Source organism: Tamandua tetradactyla, chromosome 9 (assembly GCF_023851605.1).
Source record: "Tamandua tetradactyla isolate mTamTet1 chromosome 9, mTamTet1.pri, whole genome shotgun sequence".
NCBI lineage: Eukaryota > Metazoa > Chordata > Mammalia > Pilosa > Myrmecophagidae > Tamandua > Tamandua tetradactyla.
Window position 1 is genome coordinate 53,394,093 of NC_135335.1, and position 16,739 is coordinate 53,410,831.

The 16,739-nt window shown below is 54.3% G+C and overlaps 1 protein-coding gene across 1 annotated transcript in view; it reads left to right on the plus strand.

The window, feature by feature from the left end:
* Window positions 1-14,897, plus strand: part of ADAMTS16 (ADAM metallopeptidase with thrombospondin type 1 motif 16) — a 170,214-nt gene extending 155,317 nt beyond the window's left edge. The window contains exons 17-21 of the mRNA XM_077115112.1: window positions 729-930; window positions 1,067-1,261; window positions 2,740-2,964; window positions 13,938-14,085; window positions 14,782-14,897. Coding sequence (XP_076971227.1) covers window positions 729-930; window positions 1,067-1,261; window positions 2,740-2,964; window positions 13,938-14,085; window positions 14,782-14,897 — 886 coding nt within the window. The remainder of the gene's footprint in view (window positions 1-728; window positions 931-1,066; window positions 1,262-2,739; window positions 2,965-13,937; window positions 14,086-14,781) is intronic.
* The last annotated feature ends 1,842 nt before the right edge of the window (window positions 14,898-16,739 follow it).

The following is a 16,739-nucleotide window of genomic DNA, read 5'->3' on the forward strand; positions in this document are numbered from 1 at the left end:
CAACTTAAGAAGTTGTCATGCAGAAGATAAAAGAAAAGACACAGAACCTGAATCTGATAAAGCCTCTGACCTAACACTCCATTAGATGCAGTACAGAGGACAGAGGAGCATGTTAAGTGACACCATAGGGATGTAAGTCACAAAATTCTGTCATCAGCCGAAAAACACTGTGGGGACTCAGCAAGTTACACAGTCCAGCTTCTGCAAGAAATTAAATGGAAAACTAAGTCAGATGAAAGGAGAACCAATAAACTAAAAGGATAAGAAAGACATATCACCCAATTGTCCAGTGCAGACCACATTTGGATTCTGATTCAAGCAAGCAGATGAAATTAAGATATGATTTTTATGAGAAAATTGAGAAATGGAACATGGCTAATGCTTAGTGATACAAAGAAATTGTCATTAATTTTTAGACGTTTTGATGGTATGATGGTTATGTTTTTTAAAAAAGCTAGAGAGAGAAGAGATATGTGAGGTGGATTGGTTCCCAAAACAGTGAACCCAAAAGCCAGGGGAGAGGGAAAGAGCGCTTGTCCCCAGCTGAGGAAGTGAGAACCGACAGAAACACGGGAAGGCTTTGGGGGCAGAATCATGCCGCCATGTCTGAAGTCACCCTGGGCCTGCGGACCATGTGTGGGCAGTGATGCTGGCCACTGCGCGGTAGATGTGCATGTCCTCACGGTGCCCACCCTCACCTGGCATCTCTCTGTGCCCCCCACCCCCAGCTGGTCCGTGGGGAACTGGAGCGCCTGCAGCCAGACCTGTGGTGGGGGAGTTCAGAGCCGGCCGGTCCAGTGCACGCAGCGGGCCCGCTACAGGTCAGAGGTGGTCTCGAGCAGCCTGTGTCCGCAGCCTGTGCCCACCAGCCGCCAGGCCTGTGGCTCCCCGAGCTGTCCACCTGCCTGGGTCACTGGACCCTGGGCACAGGTAACCTGGGATGGCAGTGAAGTATAGGGGTGGCAGCTGGGCACCTGTCAGGCATTCCCCCCTCCCGGGTCTGAGAGCAGCTCGTTCGTTGGGCATACTTCCCTCCTGGAGCTGACCCTTGTCTGTCCCTGCGCAGTGCTCCCGGACCTGCGGGAAAGGATGGAGGAAGAGGTTGGTAGCCTGCAGGAACACCCACCCCTCTGCCAGGGCCCCATTGCTCCCCGATGCCCTCTGCACCTCAGAGCCGAAACCCAAGACCCAGGAAGCGTGCCTGCTCAAACGCTGCCAGAAGCCCAAGAAGCTGCTCTGGCTTGTGTCCGCCTGGTCTGAGGTAAGTGCCCAGTCTGGACGCAGCTGGGTGGCCCACTTCTCCCAGGGCCACCTCTCATCCTCCAATGCCCTGGAGAAGCTTTTTGTCTCCCCTGGTGGCTTCAGGCTGCCCAAAGGGTTTGCATCAGCCTGTATCAGCCAGGGGTCTCCAGAGAAACAGAACCAAAACTATAAATAGAGAATAGCTTAAGGAATCGACTCACCCTGCTATAGGGGTCTGAGGTTCACAGGGAAGGCCAGTAGGCTGGGTTTTCTGGAAAAAGAGATGTTGCTGTTTTGAGACCAAATCTGTAGGAGAGACCGGCAGGCTGGAGCTCAGACAAGAGTAGATTCTGCAGTCTCGAGGCAGGACTTCTGGAAACTTCAGTTCTGCCCATAAGGTCTCCACCTGATTGGAGGGGCCACTCCCAGAACCAAGGGGTGGCTTCCAAGGGGGAAGCCTCCCCTTCACCTAAAGTCTCCTGACTGCAGAGGCTAAGCCCATCTACACAGCACCGACACAGCAGCAGCCAGGCTGGGAGTTGATGGAACAACATGCCATGGCCTGGCCCAGAGGGCGTATGGCATCAGTGCCCCCCCCTCACTGGCCCCTGCAGCTGTTGAGGTGTCCTTTGAGCATGTAACCCAGCACATCCCCCTCCCGTGGTCAGCATTGAGCAGAAGATGAAGGGGGCACGGGACCTGAGCTGGGGAATGTGGGGTCCTTCCTCCAAGCTAACTGGGAATAGTCATAACTGTTTTCTCAGGAAACTTGTATCTAGCATAGAACAGGAGGATGCTGAATTACTTTGGAAAGGACCAGAGCACCCATTCCTGAGACAAAAGTAGAGGAAGGTTTGATGTCTGCAGAAGAAACCCCATGGTTGGATTTGCTGGCACTGATGCCTCGTGCTGCTGAAAGCTGGGAACCCCCAGAGGCCCTCTTGGGCTGTCCCAGAGCTGTCCGCCCTCTGAGGGGGTTACGTGGATTTGCTCTTGAGCATGCTGGCCATCTTCGTGGGCTAGCACCCTGCTCTCTGGGGCACACTTGAGGGCCCTGGGATTCCCTTCCCTACCCTTCTTTGGGGACCAGTGTCATATCTGCCATCGGGTGGTATTATAGTGGAGCTTGCTGGTGACATATGTCCTTGTGTTTGAATGTCAGTTGCACTCTGACAGAAATGACAACCAAGGTTCAGACTCTTCCAGTGAAATGTTATCTTTAGAATGACACCCTTCCTGGTTTCTGACTGCCCTGCCTTGCCCTACTTATGCCCCATAATACTCTGCCACTATGACCTCAAGATCTTTTCTTTTTTTAAGGTAAGTACTACAGTGCATTTTGGAAATTCCAAAGCCCAGTAAACCTTATTGAATATCTACACCTATAAATATTAAAGCTGATTCAATGGCACAACATTTCGACCCACAGATTTTGCAGGGATGACCATAACAGAAGATATATTTTCACTTAACTCTTGTTTTCTTTTATCATTTTAGTGCTCTGTTACATGTGAAAGAGGACTACAGAAAAGATTCTTAAGATGTGCGGAGAAGTATGTTTCTGGGAAGTACCGAGAGCTAGCCTCCAAGAAGTGCTCGCATTTGCCAAGGCCCAGCCTGGAGCTGGACCGCACCTGTGCTCTGATCCCGTGTCCCAAGCACCCCCTGTATGCCGCTGTGGGCCCCCCACGGAGCAGCTGGTTTGCCTCACCCTGGTCTCAGGTACAGAAGGCTCTGAATTCTCAGAGGCCAGGTGGGCAGAGCAGCTGCTCTCGGCAGCTGGCTTAGTAGGGAGGCGTCTACAAGGGTTTAGACCCCGCTGAGCTCTTCTGTGACCTTTCTGTGGAGGCTGCATGCATGCAGGTGGCTGCATTCCTGAGTGTGGGTGTGGCTTCGGGAGGGGAGCTGTCCAAATGTTATTCAATCCTTTAGAACACGTGTTTTGTTCTGAATTGCCTCCCAGTGAAGCGTAGGAAAACGGGGTAGAATTCCTGAGACAAGATTGAATGGGGAAGCAATATGAGATGTCGGTTGTAAGTTCAGACGCGTTTGACGGCGAAGCCGTGCAAGGGAAAATGGAGGTCGAGCCCTCTTTGGACCCGGACAGGGAGGGCTAAGCGAGGGCTGCGGGATCTGCACATCCCTCGCCTTCCTTTCCATCGATGATTCTTTTAATTCTGAGAAAGGATTCTCCTCTTCCTGCTTTCACACCAGCTTCATTACTTCACCTGGATTCTGCTGTGTTTACTCTCGTCTGTGTGTGGTGCTGCTCTCTGGCCCTTCATTTCTGGATTTCCCCTCCCCCCAGGGTCCATGTCTTCATGGGGCGGCCATGTGGGGGTGTGCAGATTTTTCCTGCTCAGGGAGGGGGCTTAGATGGCAGCCGCGCTGTGCTTGCCAGTGCGGAGGAGGGGGGGCAGGGTGACACGGTCTTTTTGCTTCCTAGCCTGCTGGCCCAGAGAGCTCAGCATGCCTTTTCCAGATTTGCATGGGGGTCCCTACCTGCTGCAGAGGCCCAGTTCAGATTCCCCCCTTCTTCCTAAGTGGGCCACGGGAGAAGGCAATGGAGAGGGCAGGGCAGAGATGGAGGTGCTGCGGCAACCCAGCCCATGACGCTTTCTCTCCAGCTGCACCCCCCCCCCCAAACAGTGCCCTTACCCTCTCCCTCACCTCATGGTCTGTGCAGAATCCCAGCTCCATGCCAACCCTGTGGGGCTCAGAAATCACAGAGCCAATAACAGCTAACACCTGCTGGGGACCTCACTTGACAAGCAGTTCTAAGCCTGGTGGAGTCACTAATTCATTGATTCCTCCCAGCAGCCCTATCAAGGAGGTAACACAAGCCTCCCCATTTCCCAGATGAGTAAACCAATGCACAGAAAGGCTGCCAGCCCAGTGCTAGTGAAGGGCAATGGCTCGCAATGGGCCCTGAACAGACTGTGTGGTTTCAACATTTGTCCAGCTGGTCTCTTCCTTTGGTTCTATGATGGTGTGTCCACCCCACTGGGCCTGCAGTGATGCTGGCCTGGGCGGTAGACAGCCCTCGCTGTTCTTAGGTTAGGGCAACAGGTCAAAGACCTGGTCAGAGCCCACTGTCATCGGGGTGAACAGTGGCTTTCAAGAAGATAGTGTCAGCATGGACAGTTTGGCTCCTTCTAGAAGCACACTGTCTCCACCTGGGCCTCCTAGCCATCTTAGGGATATTTGTTCCAGCCTATCAAAGGTGAAGTCCTGAGTTTTCATACACAGAGATGTTGTTCCACCAAGGGATTCGCCTCCGTTCCCATCCACGCTGGAGCCTTGCCTAGACGCTGACAGTTGATCACAAAGACCATTTGCTGTCTTCAAAGAAACTGTCCCAGGTCACTGGGTCTTGTCTCTCTTTCCCAAATCATTTCCCAACAGGTCTGCTCAGAGCCTGATACACGGCTTGGACCTCTCTTCCTATCCCCCTCAAACTGCTGTCCACAGTATCCCTCCTTGGATGTTAGCCCAAGTGTTGGATGCCCCTTTGTCCACTCACCTCTTCATGTGATCGTACAGCCCAGCTTTCCTGAAAGCTCACCCTGCCCTGGGTTTCTCCCTGACCTCCCAGGCTTAGACAGAGCCCAGTCCATGGAGAGAGGGCATCTTCCCAGGAGCAGCCCCTGCACCCCTGGTAGAGATTGAGTTGCATCCCACCCCCCAAAAAGACATAGTCAGACCTTTCCCCCTGGTCCCCTGAATATACCCTTATGTAGAATAGGTCTTTAGTGATGTGATTAGTTATGATGAGATCAGCCTGGATTAGAATGGGTGGTTACCCAACAGGACGGGGCTCCTGAAAGGGAGAAGAGATTTAGACACAGAGACTGGCACAGAGAAGAGAACCACAAGTCAACCACAAGCAGAGGTGGCTGGCCACCACCAGAAGCTAGAAGCAAACAAGAAGATTCTGCCCTAGAGGCTTCAGAGGGTGCAGAACTCTGCCCTCCCCCTGATTTCAGACCTCTGGCCTCCAGAACTGGGAGACAATATGCTTCTGTGTTTTGAGCCCCCCCAGTTTGTGGTCCAGCCTGAGCAAAGTAAGGGAGCCCGGAGGCTCATGGGGGGAGTGGCCTCCAGGGCCCTGTGCTAAGTCGGGGGACCCAGCAGGACACAGGGTCCTGGGGGAGGCTCCTCCCATCCCAGAAGCAGATGCTGTCATCCTGGGGCCTGATGACCCCGCCGCGGGTCAAGGCTGCTCTACCTGATTGAGCTCCTTGAACACAGGTGCGGTACTGCCACCTGAGAGCTCTGTAGAGATCGCTTTGTCGCACCTCCATGCTAAGGATTTTATGTCTGTATTCTCCATAGTCTATCCATTCACATGTACATGTATTTTGTGCACATATATACATAAATTTGCATGTGTGCATGTTCACGTGGTCCCCAGTCCATCCAGCACCTGAGCTATAGGCAGGATTCAAGAATCCTGAGTGTGTAGATTGTAAACAGGAAAACAACTTTAATGCATGAGACAGAGCAGCTTCTTATAATCCCCATTTTGTGAACTTTCCTCCCGTGACAGAGACCATCAGAGCAAACGCCTTCTGGTTTTTGTTTTCCTTGAGTATGGGTATTGCATGCCCTCTTGAAAGACCCATTTACTGTGGCATCTTCAAAAACCAAAAGGCAGCCCTTGCTCATCAACCCCCTGCTCCCTCTCCCTCCCTGCTCTGCTGTGATTTAACTTGAACAAACACATCCATTTCATGGTGCAGTTTGCAGCAGGTAGAGTGCAGGTGCATGTGCAGTAAGGCCATCCAGCGTGTTCAGCCAATCGGGTGAGGTGAGAGAGCTCCAGGAGAAAGGTAGGGGAGGCACCTAACCAGCTGGTAAAGCCTTGTCGACAGTTCACCTCCTGGTCAGCAGCTTTGCCCCAGGCCCCGTGGAAACAGTAACATTTGGATTTGGATGCATTTTTATTAAGTACTAAGAGCTGCTACCGTTGTCCTGCCAGCTGGACAAGGCTTCTCCATGGCAAGGTGGCTCTGGTCTGCAGCCCTTTCCCAGAGATGAAGCCAGTGGCCCCAGGAGGCCGGCCAGGCTCGCCTGGCAGAAGTGAGCAGGGGAGCGTCACCCCGTCTGCTCCCACCAGACTGCCGGGCCCTGACTTGGACCCACTCACCCTACACCTCTCCTTAGGGGCCCCTTGTCCTAGTGGGGGGCTCCTGCCCCCAGGTGGAGAGGCCAGCAGCCTGGTGGCCACCTCCCACCCTTCGTGCAGCCCACCACATGGGGCACCGCTCTGCGCTGCCACGACCTCTGCGTCCCGTGCCAAGGGCTTTGCCCCCACACCCCCCGAGGGTCAGCTGCCTGAGGACAGGGGCTTCTCTCTCTCACTTTCCCTCCCTGAAGAGGAAACCAAAATGAACCGTGTGATTTGCCAGAGACATAAGCACACAGAGTTATCTGTAAGCCCGGAGGGAACACGCAGAAGTGTTTTACAGAAACAGTTTAATTCATTGCAGAATCTTTCTTCAGTATTACTAAAATTCTGCCAGAATGAAACCAGTTCCAATCCCCTCCGAATGACAGCACCGCTCACTCTGTTGGAGCTGTGGGTGTGCGTGTGTGTGTGTGTGTGTGTGTGTGTGTGTGTGCGCGGGGCTGACCCTGCATCGGGGAGCGTCGGCAAAGCTGGGCATTGGGCGGCCCCTGCCAGGCCCCTGTAGCCCTCGCCCAGGCCTGTGTCCCGGTTCAGGTGCTCTGCAGACGCCAAGCAGCCCCCGCGCCCGTGGGGGGGAAGGATAGCTCTCACCATGTCTCCCGCCGCCCACTTCCTCTTCCACTTGGGTTCCTGTGCCCTTCAAACCTGATGGCGCTTTCTCATTTAGAAATATTTGAACCCTTTCCCAAAAGAGAGACACTTTAATTCACTTTGTTGGAGGAGGGAACACTTGAACTATTTTCTTTTCAAATACATCCTGTTTGATATAGAAAATATCCAAAGCAATCAGTTTTCCCAGGTAACCTCGTTTAGTCCTTCTGAATAAGCAGTATTTCAAGTAAGCAAAAGCAGCCAGTGAGCTAAGAAGCCGCGTTGATTTCTCTGTTCCTTGAGAAATGGGGTCCCCAACCCACTGTCTCTTTGTCAGTGGGGAAGGCAAGGTTCCTGCTCCCGAAGCCATTCCAGAAACTAAAGACACATTTAGAAAGGAGACAGCTAGGTTCATTATTTAATTTACACCAGTCTTTGCCAACACCTGAAGTCTGTCTTTAGGAGCCTTCACCTATCCGAGACACTCATTTGCGTGTCTGAGACGTCCTTTCATTCTGAGCTGCCTGAAGCTGTTCTCTAGTGGGGTGTTTCCCATGTGCTGTGCCCGTGGCCTCTGGGAGATGGGTGTCTGCTCACCACGCCCTCGGAAGTGTGGGGCGCTGTCAGGGGGCAGGCCAGGCCAGCGCCTGCCCGAGGGATTTACTCCTCTAACAGTTAAAAGATGGTCGTTTCTCCTGCTTGGTGCCTGGTTTCTAGGATATGACCGGCCTTGCTCCTCAGCATCCGAACCGGAGCCTCCGGCCGGGCTGACCTCCCTCGCTGGTGTCCCGCGGGCAGTGTGGCGTGGGCGGGCCTCATGGATTTGGTCTGAGCACAAACACCTGTCGGGCTCTGACGCCCCTCACCATAACAAACGGGCCATGCACTCAGGGCCGGGCAGGATGGGGGGCGGGCACAGCCCCACTCCATGACTTCTTTCCAGGCCGCGCCCAGAGCCCTGAATGCCACGGGCTCCCGAGGGCCAGGAGCACCCCGGATGAGCAGGGGCTCTCCCCACAGCACCAGGCTGCAGTGTGCCCCACGCTCACATTCTCACGCACACATGTGCACAGGCACACACACTCTCTCACACACACACATTCTGTCACATACGCACATGCACACTGATGTACACACACTCATTCTCACATACAAGCTCTCATACACTCTGCCTTCTCCCACACACATTTGCACATTCTCATGGATAGTGCTCACACAGACTCACACTGACATACACACACCTCACAGAACTCACCACTCACGCCTGCATGCACTCACGCAGTCTCTTACATGCACATTTACACATTTTCTCACACACAGTGCTCACTGACATACATGCACATTTACACTCCCATATACTCACACACTCATACACACACATTTTCAGGTACACTGCTCACACACATTTCCACACTGACACTTACATAGTTTTATATACACTCCTATCACACTCTCACTTTGACACATTCACACACTTCTGCACACTCACGCACAGAATGCATAGGGACCACAACAGCTCTGACCTGCACTGCATCCTTGTGTCAAGATACCCACCTCTCATAATTTGCTGACAAATCTGCCCTCACCACGTTCCAGAATTGTGGGGGGTACAAAAAGTGGTTCACTGAGTTTGAGGGTGTCTGCATTTGTGATTAATTCACACAAAGCTCACACCCCCATTTGTGACCACGCTGGGCTGACTGTGGTCTTTCAGAGTCGTCGGATCATCTTCTGAAGGTGCGAGTAGACCCTTGTGAGTAGCCTGGGGTAGGCCCGCGGGGACACGCGGTGCTGGTGAGACAGTGCACCCGGGCGCCTGGGAAGAGGAGTGTGGTTAGAATTTAAAGGAGTAGATGAGCCCTAGATCTCAGGAATAAAGTGTACCTGGTGGCTTCGTGTCCCTGAGTGTGAAAGATGACCTTCGTCCCTCGGAGCCCTCGGTGCCAATTCTGCCTGTGAGTGAGGCAGCAGAATGTGACTCACAAAGGAGACCTGCAGCCTTCTCCTTCCACTAGCGTTTTCCCGCAAGGGCAAATTGCATTTCAGAAAGAGAGTACAAACACTCACTTTAATTCAAAACCAACCTAGAGGCAAACACTATTATTTAAAAATGAATTTTCAGCCCTTTACTAATGACTTGAGTAATTATGTGCCTCCGGCCACTGTGTTGAGGGCACCCCCTCCCGTTTCCGTGGGGGAACGGAGGCCTCCAGAGAGTCGGGGGGCTCCTGTGAGCAGCTTCAGGCCTGGCCAGGGCAGTGGCACCGCGGAGCCGGGCAGCGAGGAGGGGACAGCGACAGATTTCCCAGTGCCCCGTGATCCACCGGCTGTGGAAGGGCCAACGAGGTGGCATCCAGAGGTTGCAATGCCCCAGCCGCACCGCCCACGCCCCAGGCCCACGGGGCACTGGAGATGACCTCGACTCACTGGCGCAGTTGTAGCTGCCTGCAGATACTCAATGCCGGGGACCATGCTAGGAGGTGGTTCCTGGGAATGGGGGTTCATTTAGAGTGAGAGTTGGCGGGGTCCTCTGGGAGGCTGGAATGGGGTCATTTGGCCCACAGGGCGCCCGAGCGGAGCGGGGAAGTGGAGGGCCGGGCAGGGGTCCACCTGGCCTGAGCAGCGGCAGCAGCGGCCTCGGCACCGTGACTTCCGCAGACCCTTATAGTCACGCCAACACTGGCTTTCACTCCATTTCTGCAGATGGAGGCAGGACGGAGGTTTTTAAAAGAGAGCAGAGAAAAGACATTGGCCCACTGGGTGTAATTGTGACAGCCTGGGGCTGAGGTTCTCCATCCTCACGAGATGCAGGTTCTCAGGTCCTGGCCCGGAGGCGAGCACTGGGGTGTGGCCCGAAACCTTTGGGGTGGGGCTCAGGACCTGTGGGGTGGGGCCCAGGATCTGTGGGGTGGGGCCCGGGACCTGTGGGGTGGGGTCCAGGACCTGTGGGGTGAGGTCAGGGATCTGTGGGGTGGGGCCCAGGGCCTGCAGGGTGGGACCCGGGATCCGTGCTGCAGAAATGTCTCCGGGTGGTTCTGGAGCTCCTGCTCCAGAGGACAGAGCCAAAAGCCAGGGGGGGTGGGGTTGGCAGATTCCCACGACAGTGGCCTTCCAGGTAGGTGGGGCAAGCAGCCTCAGGCCAAGTTCCCCTTAGGGTGCAGCGCAGGGGTCTCTGGGTCCACACCCTCTGCCGTCACGAGGAGGTGTGGGACCCCGTCTGCAGATGCCCTTGGGGTGCAGCCCAAGGGTCTCTAGATCCGCGCCCTCTGCTGTCATGAGGAGGTGTGGGACCCCCATCTGCAGATGCTCAGGTTGGCGGTCCAGAGCCAAGTTCTAACTTCTCGTCCCCCAGGCATTGGGCTGCACGGCCTGCCCACCAGCCACACTGGCCTGTAGTCCCCCAGTCCCTACTCAGCCCCCACCCGCTCCACCTTACCAGGGGATCTGTGTGTCTGTCCGGGGCTGTAGGTGATCCACCTGCTGTAAATTTGCTGAGTTTAAAGCCATTGTGTTTGCCATGTTGATAAACAACCTGCAGGTTTTTTCCTTCCTGGAAGGGAAAGCGAATACACGGTTTCAGGCCCCTTGTTTCCCACCCATGCCTGGACTGCCATCCTTGTCTGCACAGTGTACTTTAGAATCTGCCACTGAACGCCCTGATCCTTTTCATTTGCACGAAGGATGCAAATTTTGACAACTTTGGGGGCTTTTTCACCAAAGCTACTTTATGCAGGTACAATTATAAAACTGTCTGAGCCAGTGCCTGCCGGACTCCATGTGAATGCAGGTCATTTGAGGATGATGTGGGTTTGGATTCAGTGAATCCGGGGGCGGTGGGAGGCCAGGGTGGCTGGCCAGCTCCCAGGGATGCGGGGGATGCCGGTCCAAGGGCTGCACGTTGAGAAGGCAGCTCTGTCCGTGCCCTGAGGACTGGCGCTGGGGGGTTGGGGGCGGCTGGGCCCCACTCGGCTTCCCGGGCCTCACACAGTGCCTGGTACGGGGAAGGTGCGTGCAAATATATACTGAGTAAACGAATGAGGCAGCAGTGATTCAAGCCCCATTCATTACTCGGGAACGGTTTAAGTGATGAAAACTGATGGCTATATCTGTTGATGTCTAATCGACACCTAATATCCTTGGCAAGAATGTCATTTTGCCCCAGCTGCTGATTATGAAAGAATTTCAACTCGAGGCGCTGGAGCTGTTGCAATCTGCGGACGCAGATGTGACATAAAAGCAGCACTTCCGTCTTGGCTCGCAGGCATGCGCTCTTCTCAGACGTGCTGAGCCGAAAGAGGGGCTGAGAGTCAGCGCAGAGAGGGGAGGCCTGCAGCGTAGTTCCGCCGGAATGTTCAGGAAGGTGTAATGCGCGACACTAAACATCTGTCCCTACTGTGGGGGACCCCGATAATTCATAAATCAGATACGAATCTGCCCACAGCGTCCTGGTTTTCTGCTTGCTCTAGTTGGATTTTGAAACAGGATTGTTGATGACCTTGCTGAAATTGGTTTTGAAAAGAAGAGGTAGGGGTAAACCTCAGAGAAATGTTCAGACATGTGTGCTTATCAGCAGAAGTCCTACCTTTTTGTCTCCTGGGACCCAGCCATCGTTTAGCCCAAGAAGGAAAAAAGAACAATAAGAAAGGAAAAACTCTGGAGTTTGTCATTTTGCAGGTTTCTCTCTATTTCTAATTTCCCTCCAAGGGGGCAGATGAAGTATGCCCTTGCCTGCTCCATCACCCAAATCCCCATCCCGGGAAACTAAACATCAGTCTGCAAAGCTCCGATGGGAAGAGGCAAGAAAAAGTTCACTATCTGTTTGTCCCCCTGCAGTCTGATTCGGGCCATAAAATCAGGGCCCACCCATAGAGCAGGGCTGCGATACCCATCCTTGTTAGTTCTGGCCCCACTTCCACCAGGCGCTGTCTTCGTGCTTAAAGAAACCTTCGCTTAGCCCCTGGCACTGGCACTTCCACAGTGTCACCTGACCCCTCTTCCTGCAGGTGTCCCTGGAGCAGCTTACATTCTTCTTCATGTTTCTGAGCACGGGAACCTCCTTGGAGAACAGTTCACATAATTTAGTCTAGACTTGCAGATGGATGAATGGCTGTGGGTTCGGGTCATTTCTTCATTCCCAGCCAGCTTCCCTTCCTCCGTCTCTCTGGTCTGAGAGCAGCGCCCTCGGAAAGACTCTGGGGCCTTCCCAAAGGGGCCGGCCAAACTTGCTCTCCATCCCCACGCCGCCCAGCTCTGGGCCAGACCACCTCTCCAGAACATTCTAAAGTGTCCACGCAAAGAAGCTCCTAGAGGTTAATTAATGAGGGAATCAGGTGCCAGCAGAAGCTCAGTTTTACTGTGCGCCTGGAAGATTTGACTGGTTCAGCCTGGAAATCAGGAGGGGCTGCCTGGTGGGGGATTCCATGTGGGGAGCCCATGTTTCCTTCCTGCAGGGCCCAGAGAACAATCCTGGCACCCCAACTCGTGTCTCTCAGACTGCGGGGTGACCACCTTCTCCATGGCCATCCATAGCCGGTGCCTGGGCTTGCCTTGGGGCTGAATGAATGAATGAATGAATGGCATGCATTCTCCAGTGATCTTCTGTGTATCGAACAGGTACTTAAATACATGAGGACTGTTGAAGTGCTTGAGGATGACGGCTTTTGGCACAGGGGACGAAAAGGTGCATGAGTCATTCATTGACCGGGCCGACGTCCAGGAGCATTTAGACACCCAGGCTGTGGCCGCTTAAGCCAAGTGTTCTGGGTCCGAGCCAATTAGTGCCTCTTACTTGTCTGCTATGCTGCTTTTTATTGGCCTCTTAGTCTAGGGCCCTTCCAGGGTAACTTGAGCTTCAGGAAGGCATGTTAAAATTGCCCCCGTGGATGAAACCCTTTCTGCATGCCATGTTAGAGACCGGATCTGTTAGTCCCAAACCTCAGGAGGGCCCTGGAGACATTGCCCCGAATGTTACAGATGAGGAAGCTGAGGCCCTGAGGGATTAAGGAGGGGTCCCCACCACAGGCGTTGCTGGGCGGGAGCTTGACCTTGGCTTCCCTGCTCGGCAAAGCCGGCCTCCGGAGGGGAATCGTGTGTGTGCCTAGCCCCGAGGATGGGTTTCTGGGAAGAAAGTCTGGGGGGGGGTGAGGTGTGGGTGAGGAGGATTGGAGAGGGAATGAGGGGTTCCCACACCTGTGGGCTCCTCCCAGGGGTGACCAGGGGGTCCCGGATATAAGAGTTAAGGAGGAAGCAGCATGTGGGAGTGGAAGTAGCTTTGCTGCAGGGTCCTACATGGAAACATCATCTGCTGCTGCTTGAAATACTTTACCAGACACCGAAACCAGGTGGCTTTTTTTTGTGTTTTTAAGTGGAAGGATAACTTTTATGTAACTTGTTTTTAGGGTGGAGGGCAAGGCATTGAATTATTTTTTCTCCCTCAACCTTATAAAGCTTGAGCAGATGGTGTGCCAATGCACGAATGTTTTTTTTTTTTTATCTGAGGTGCTTACTTCTTTACAAATTGTGCCTTGGCCCCAAAGAGCTGGACCCCACGAACCGCAGGTGTGTCTCCGCCATCAGATCCCAGGGCTTCACGTCCCGGCCTGAGCAGGTCCAGGCCGTTTCCTCTGCTGAACTTAGCAGTGTCAATAGAACTTCTCTGCATGGACATTTTAGAATGTTCCAGAGAGGCAGCCTGGCCCAGGGGATGGCTGATGTGCGCATGCAGTAAAGGAAGCAGTTGTCGCCTTCCTGTGCCCAGGGCGAGCATGAATGTACCTGCCATGGCCAGCTCTCCCCCCTTTACTAAAGGGGATGTCCCTCGGCAGCCCTCACTGCCCTCTCTGGAACCGGTGTGCCCCCGGAGCCCCTGAGAACCCACAGCTGTGGGTGACTGTTGTGTGTCTGCCTCCCGCAGTGTTCGGCCAGCTGTGGGGGCGGCGTGCGGACCCGGGCCGTGCAGTGCCTGGTGGGGGGCCGGCCGGCCGCCAGCTGCCCTGTGCTCCAGAAGCCGGTGGCCGCCCTGGCCTGCAACACCCACTTCTGCCCCATCGCAGAGAAGAAGCGTGAGTGTCCGCACCCGGGGAGGCCCTTGTAGGTTGGAGGGGGGTGCCAGGTTTCGGGGCCAGCTCCTTGGAGGGCCTGAGGAAGCAGGGGTAGGACCCCCCCGAGTCCTACCTTATCTCGTTCTACCCATTCTCCCATTCCCTCACCTCCATCCCTTCTCAGGTGCAGTGGCCCACAAATCAGACCCCACTCATCTCTCATTGCTCCCCAGAACTGACCTAGATGTGAGAGGGGTGAGGGCTATGAGCTAAGCCTGGCACTGAGGAAACTTGGTGCCTGCCCTCTGTTAATACTATTCGCTGTATTGAAATAAGGCGATGTTAGATGAAGAAGCCTTCCCCTAAGCTAACAAAATCCAACCTTATTCACTAGGTGTGTTGTAAATGCCATCCCTGTGTGCATACCCCCAAAAGGCTTCACAATAGAAACCAAGTCCGCAGAGCATCCATTGTCTTGGGCAGACAAATGGGTGGGTGGGTGGGTTTGGAAGAAAAGAATATCTTAGTGTGGCAGGACACTTCCGAGAAGGGTCTTCTGCAAATAGCAAAGCCTTCCAGCCCCGTTAGACCTGAAGAGCTGCCTTTCCCCAGCAGCTTCTAGGCAGCGAGCAGCCTGCCTTTACTTGCCCAGAAGAGCCTCCAGTGGACAGTGCCGCCTGCGGGAGCACTGGCTAATGCACATCTGCTCCCTTTCAGATGCCTTCTGCCAGGACCACTTCAGCTGGTGCCCCCTGGTGCCGCAGCATGGAAGGTGCCCCCACAGCTTCTACAGCCGGCAGTGCTGCCGCTCCTGTTCCAAGTCCAACCTGTAGCTCGGGACCAGCGCCCCACACCTACCCCCAGAGAGAAAGTTCCTATTTCCTCCACAAAATGAGCTGTCCAGTCTCCACTGGACATGGCCAAGGATGAAGAAAACCGCATTAGGAGTTTTGATGCAGATCTTGTGTAGGCTTGGGGGTGGGGGTGGGGGGGGTGAGCCCAAATGCACACACACACACACACACACACACACACACACATATACACTCCCTTTGGTTTGAAACATGGAGCTCAAGCAAGCAGGCCTTCTGCGAGAGGCAGGTGCCTGGGGAAGCCAGCCCAAGCAAGGACAGGGACCCCCATGTTCCCCAGCCAGAGCTGGGCCACCACAGCTCAGGGCTCCTCCAGGGAGAACTGAGCTCTGTCTTCTGATTTGGGACTTTGCATTTGGAAAGTGGAAAAATGAAATCTCTGCAGAGGTGCTTCCATCCCCTTCAGACTCATGTGCTAGAGGGGAATTTTTTATATACTTTTTTTTTCTTTCTCAGTTAGTTCACGTGAATGTTCCTATTTATACCCATTTCTTAATGCTCTTCTTGTTTAAATGGCTGATCAGAATTACAGATTATACCAAAATTAGAGAATGACAGGTAATACCCAATCCCTGCCATCCTATCCAACAGCGTGGAGCTGCTGTCCCCCGCCAGCTGTATGACCTTAGGACCCGCGTGTGTGTGTGTGTGTGTGTGTGTGTGTGTGTGTGTGTGTGTGTGTGTGTGTGGTGTGTTCTTTTCCCTCCATGCAGCGTGGCTGTTCCTGGAGCCCCATGCAGGACGCAGGCCTTCGGTTGATGAGCAAGAAGCTGACACCCCATCGCTGTGGGTGCTGCTTCTCATTCTCCTCGCTTGGGGGCAGCTGCTTTCTGAATGGGCATCTGGGTATTTATATTTGCTGAAGTTTTATAATAAATTTTATATTGTACAGTGGGCTTCTGAACTGCTTCATCATCTTTCACGGGATTTGTGCAGAGAGCCAAGGTTAGCACCTAGAAGATCGGGTGCCAGCCTCCAAAAGGAAGGCATGTGGTAGAATGTTCTGGAACACAGTAGAACGTCTGAGGAGAGGCACCACTGAATGAGGCAGCCTAGGGAGGGTGGCTGGTAGCAGGCGTGGGCGATGAGGAGGGTGGGAGGGAAGGAAGAGGGAATGGGAGCATGCGGTGCAGGTCGGTTGGGTTGGCTCTGACTACTGCCTGGGCAGAGAAGGTGCAGCCTCCCTGGGCTGGGCACGTTGAGTTAAAAGGAGGTGCCCCTGACCCTGTGATCCCCGCTTGTCTCTGGTTGGGAAATGCCAGCCCCAACTGGACGCCCAAGAAGAGCAGCTGCAGCCTGTTCCCCGTGGACAGGTACATGCCGTTTTAAGATGTTGGGGCCCTTCTCCCCCAAGCTCCGGGGCTCATCCTAGCACCAGCTGTCAAAGTCTGTCCACAGGCCCCGTCCTACCCCAGCTGAGGCCCAGTCCACCCTCCAAAGGACACATCCTTAACCCCATTTCCCAGTGAGGACGTGGGGACAGAACAAATGTCATTTTTCCTGGCATCACGAGCTGGGTGGACCTAGGCCGGGCTTGTGCAGGACAGGCTGTCTGGTTCCCAGGCCCAGCACCTCTGAGCACTGCAGTCCTGCTACTTCTCCAGGCAGTGGAGTGGCCCCCAAACTTGTTCCTCAAAACCTGTCTTCCATTACCCCTTATTGAACACCTGCTGGCCAGCTCTGTGGTCCGCGCCCTCAAGGACATTCTGTTCTGTTGGGGAAATAGGATCAAGACACAGATGGAGATGGTGCTGGACAGGGCATGCCCGCAGAACTGGTGGGGGGAGAGGGCTCCTTTGGTGG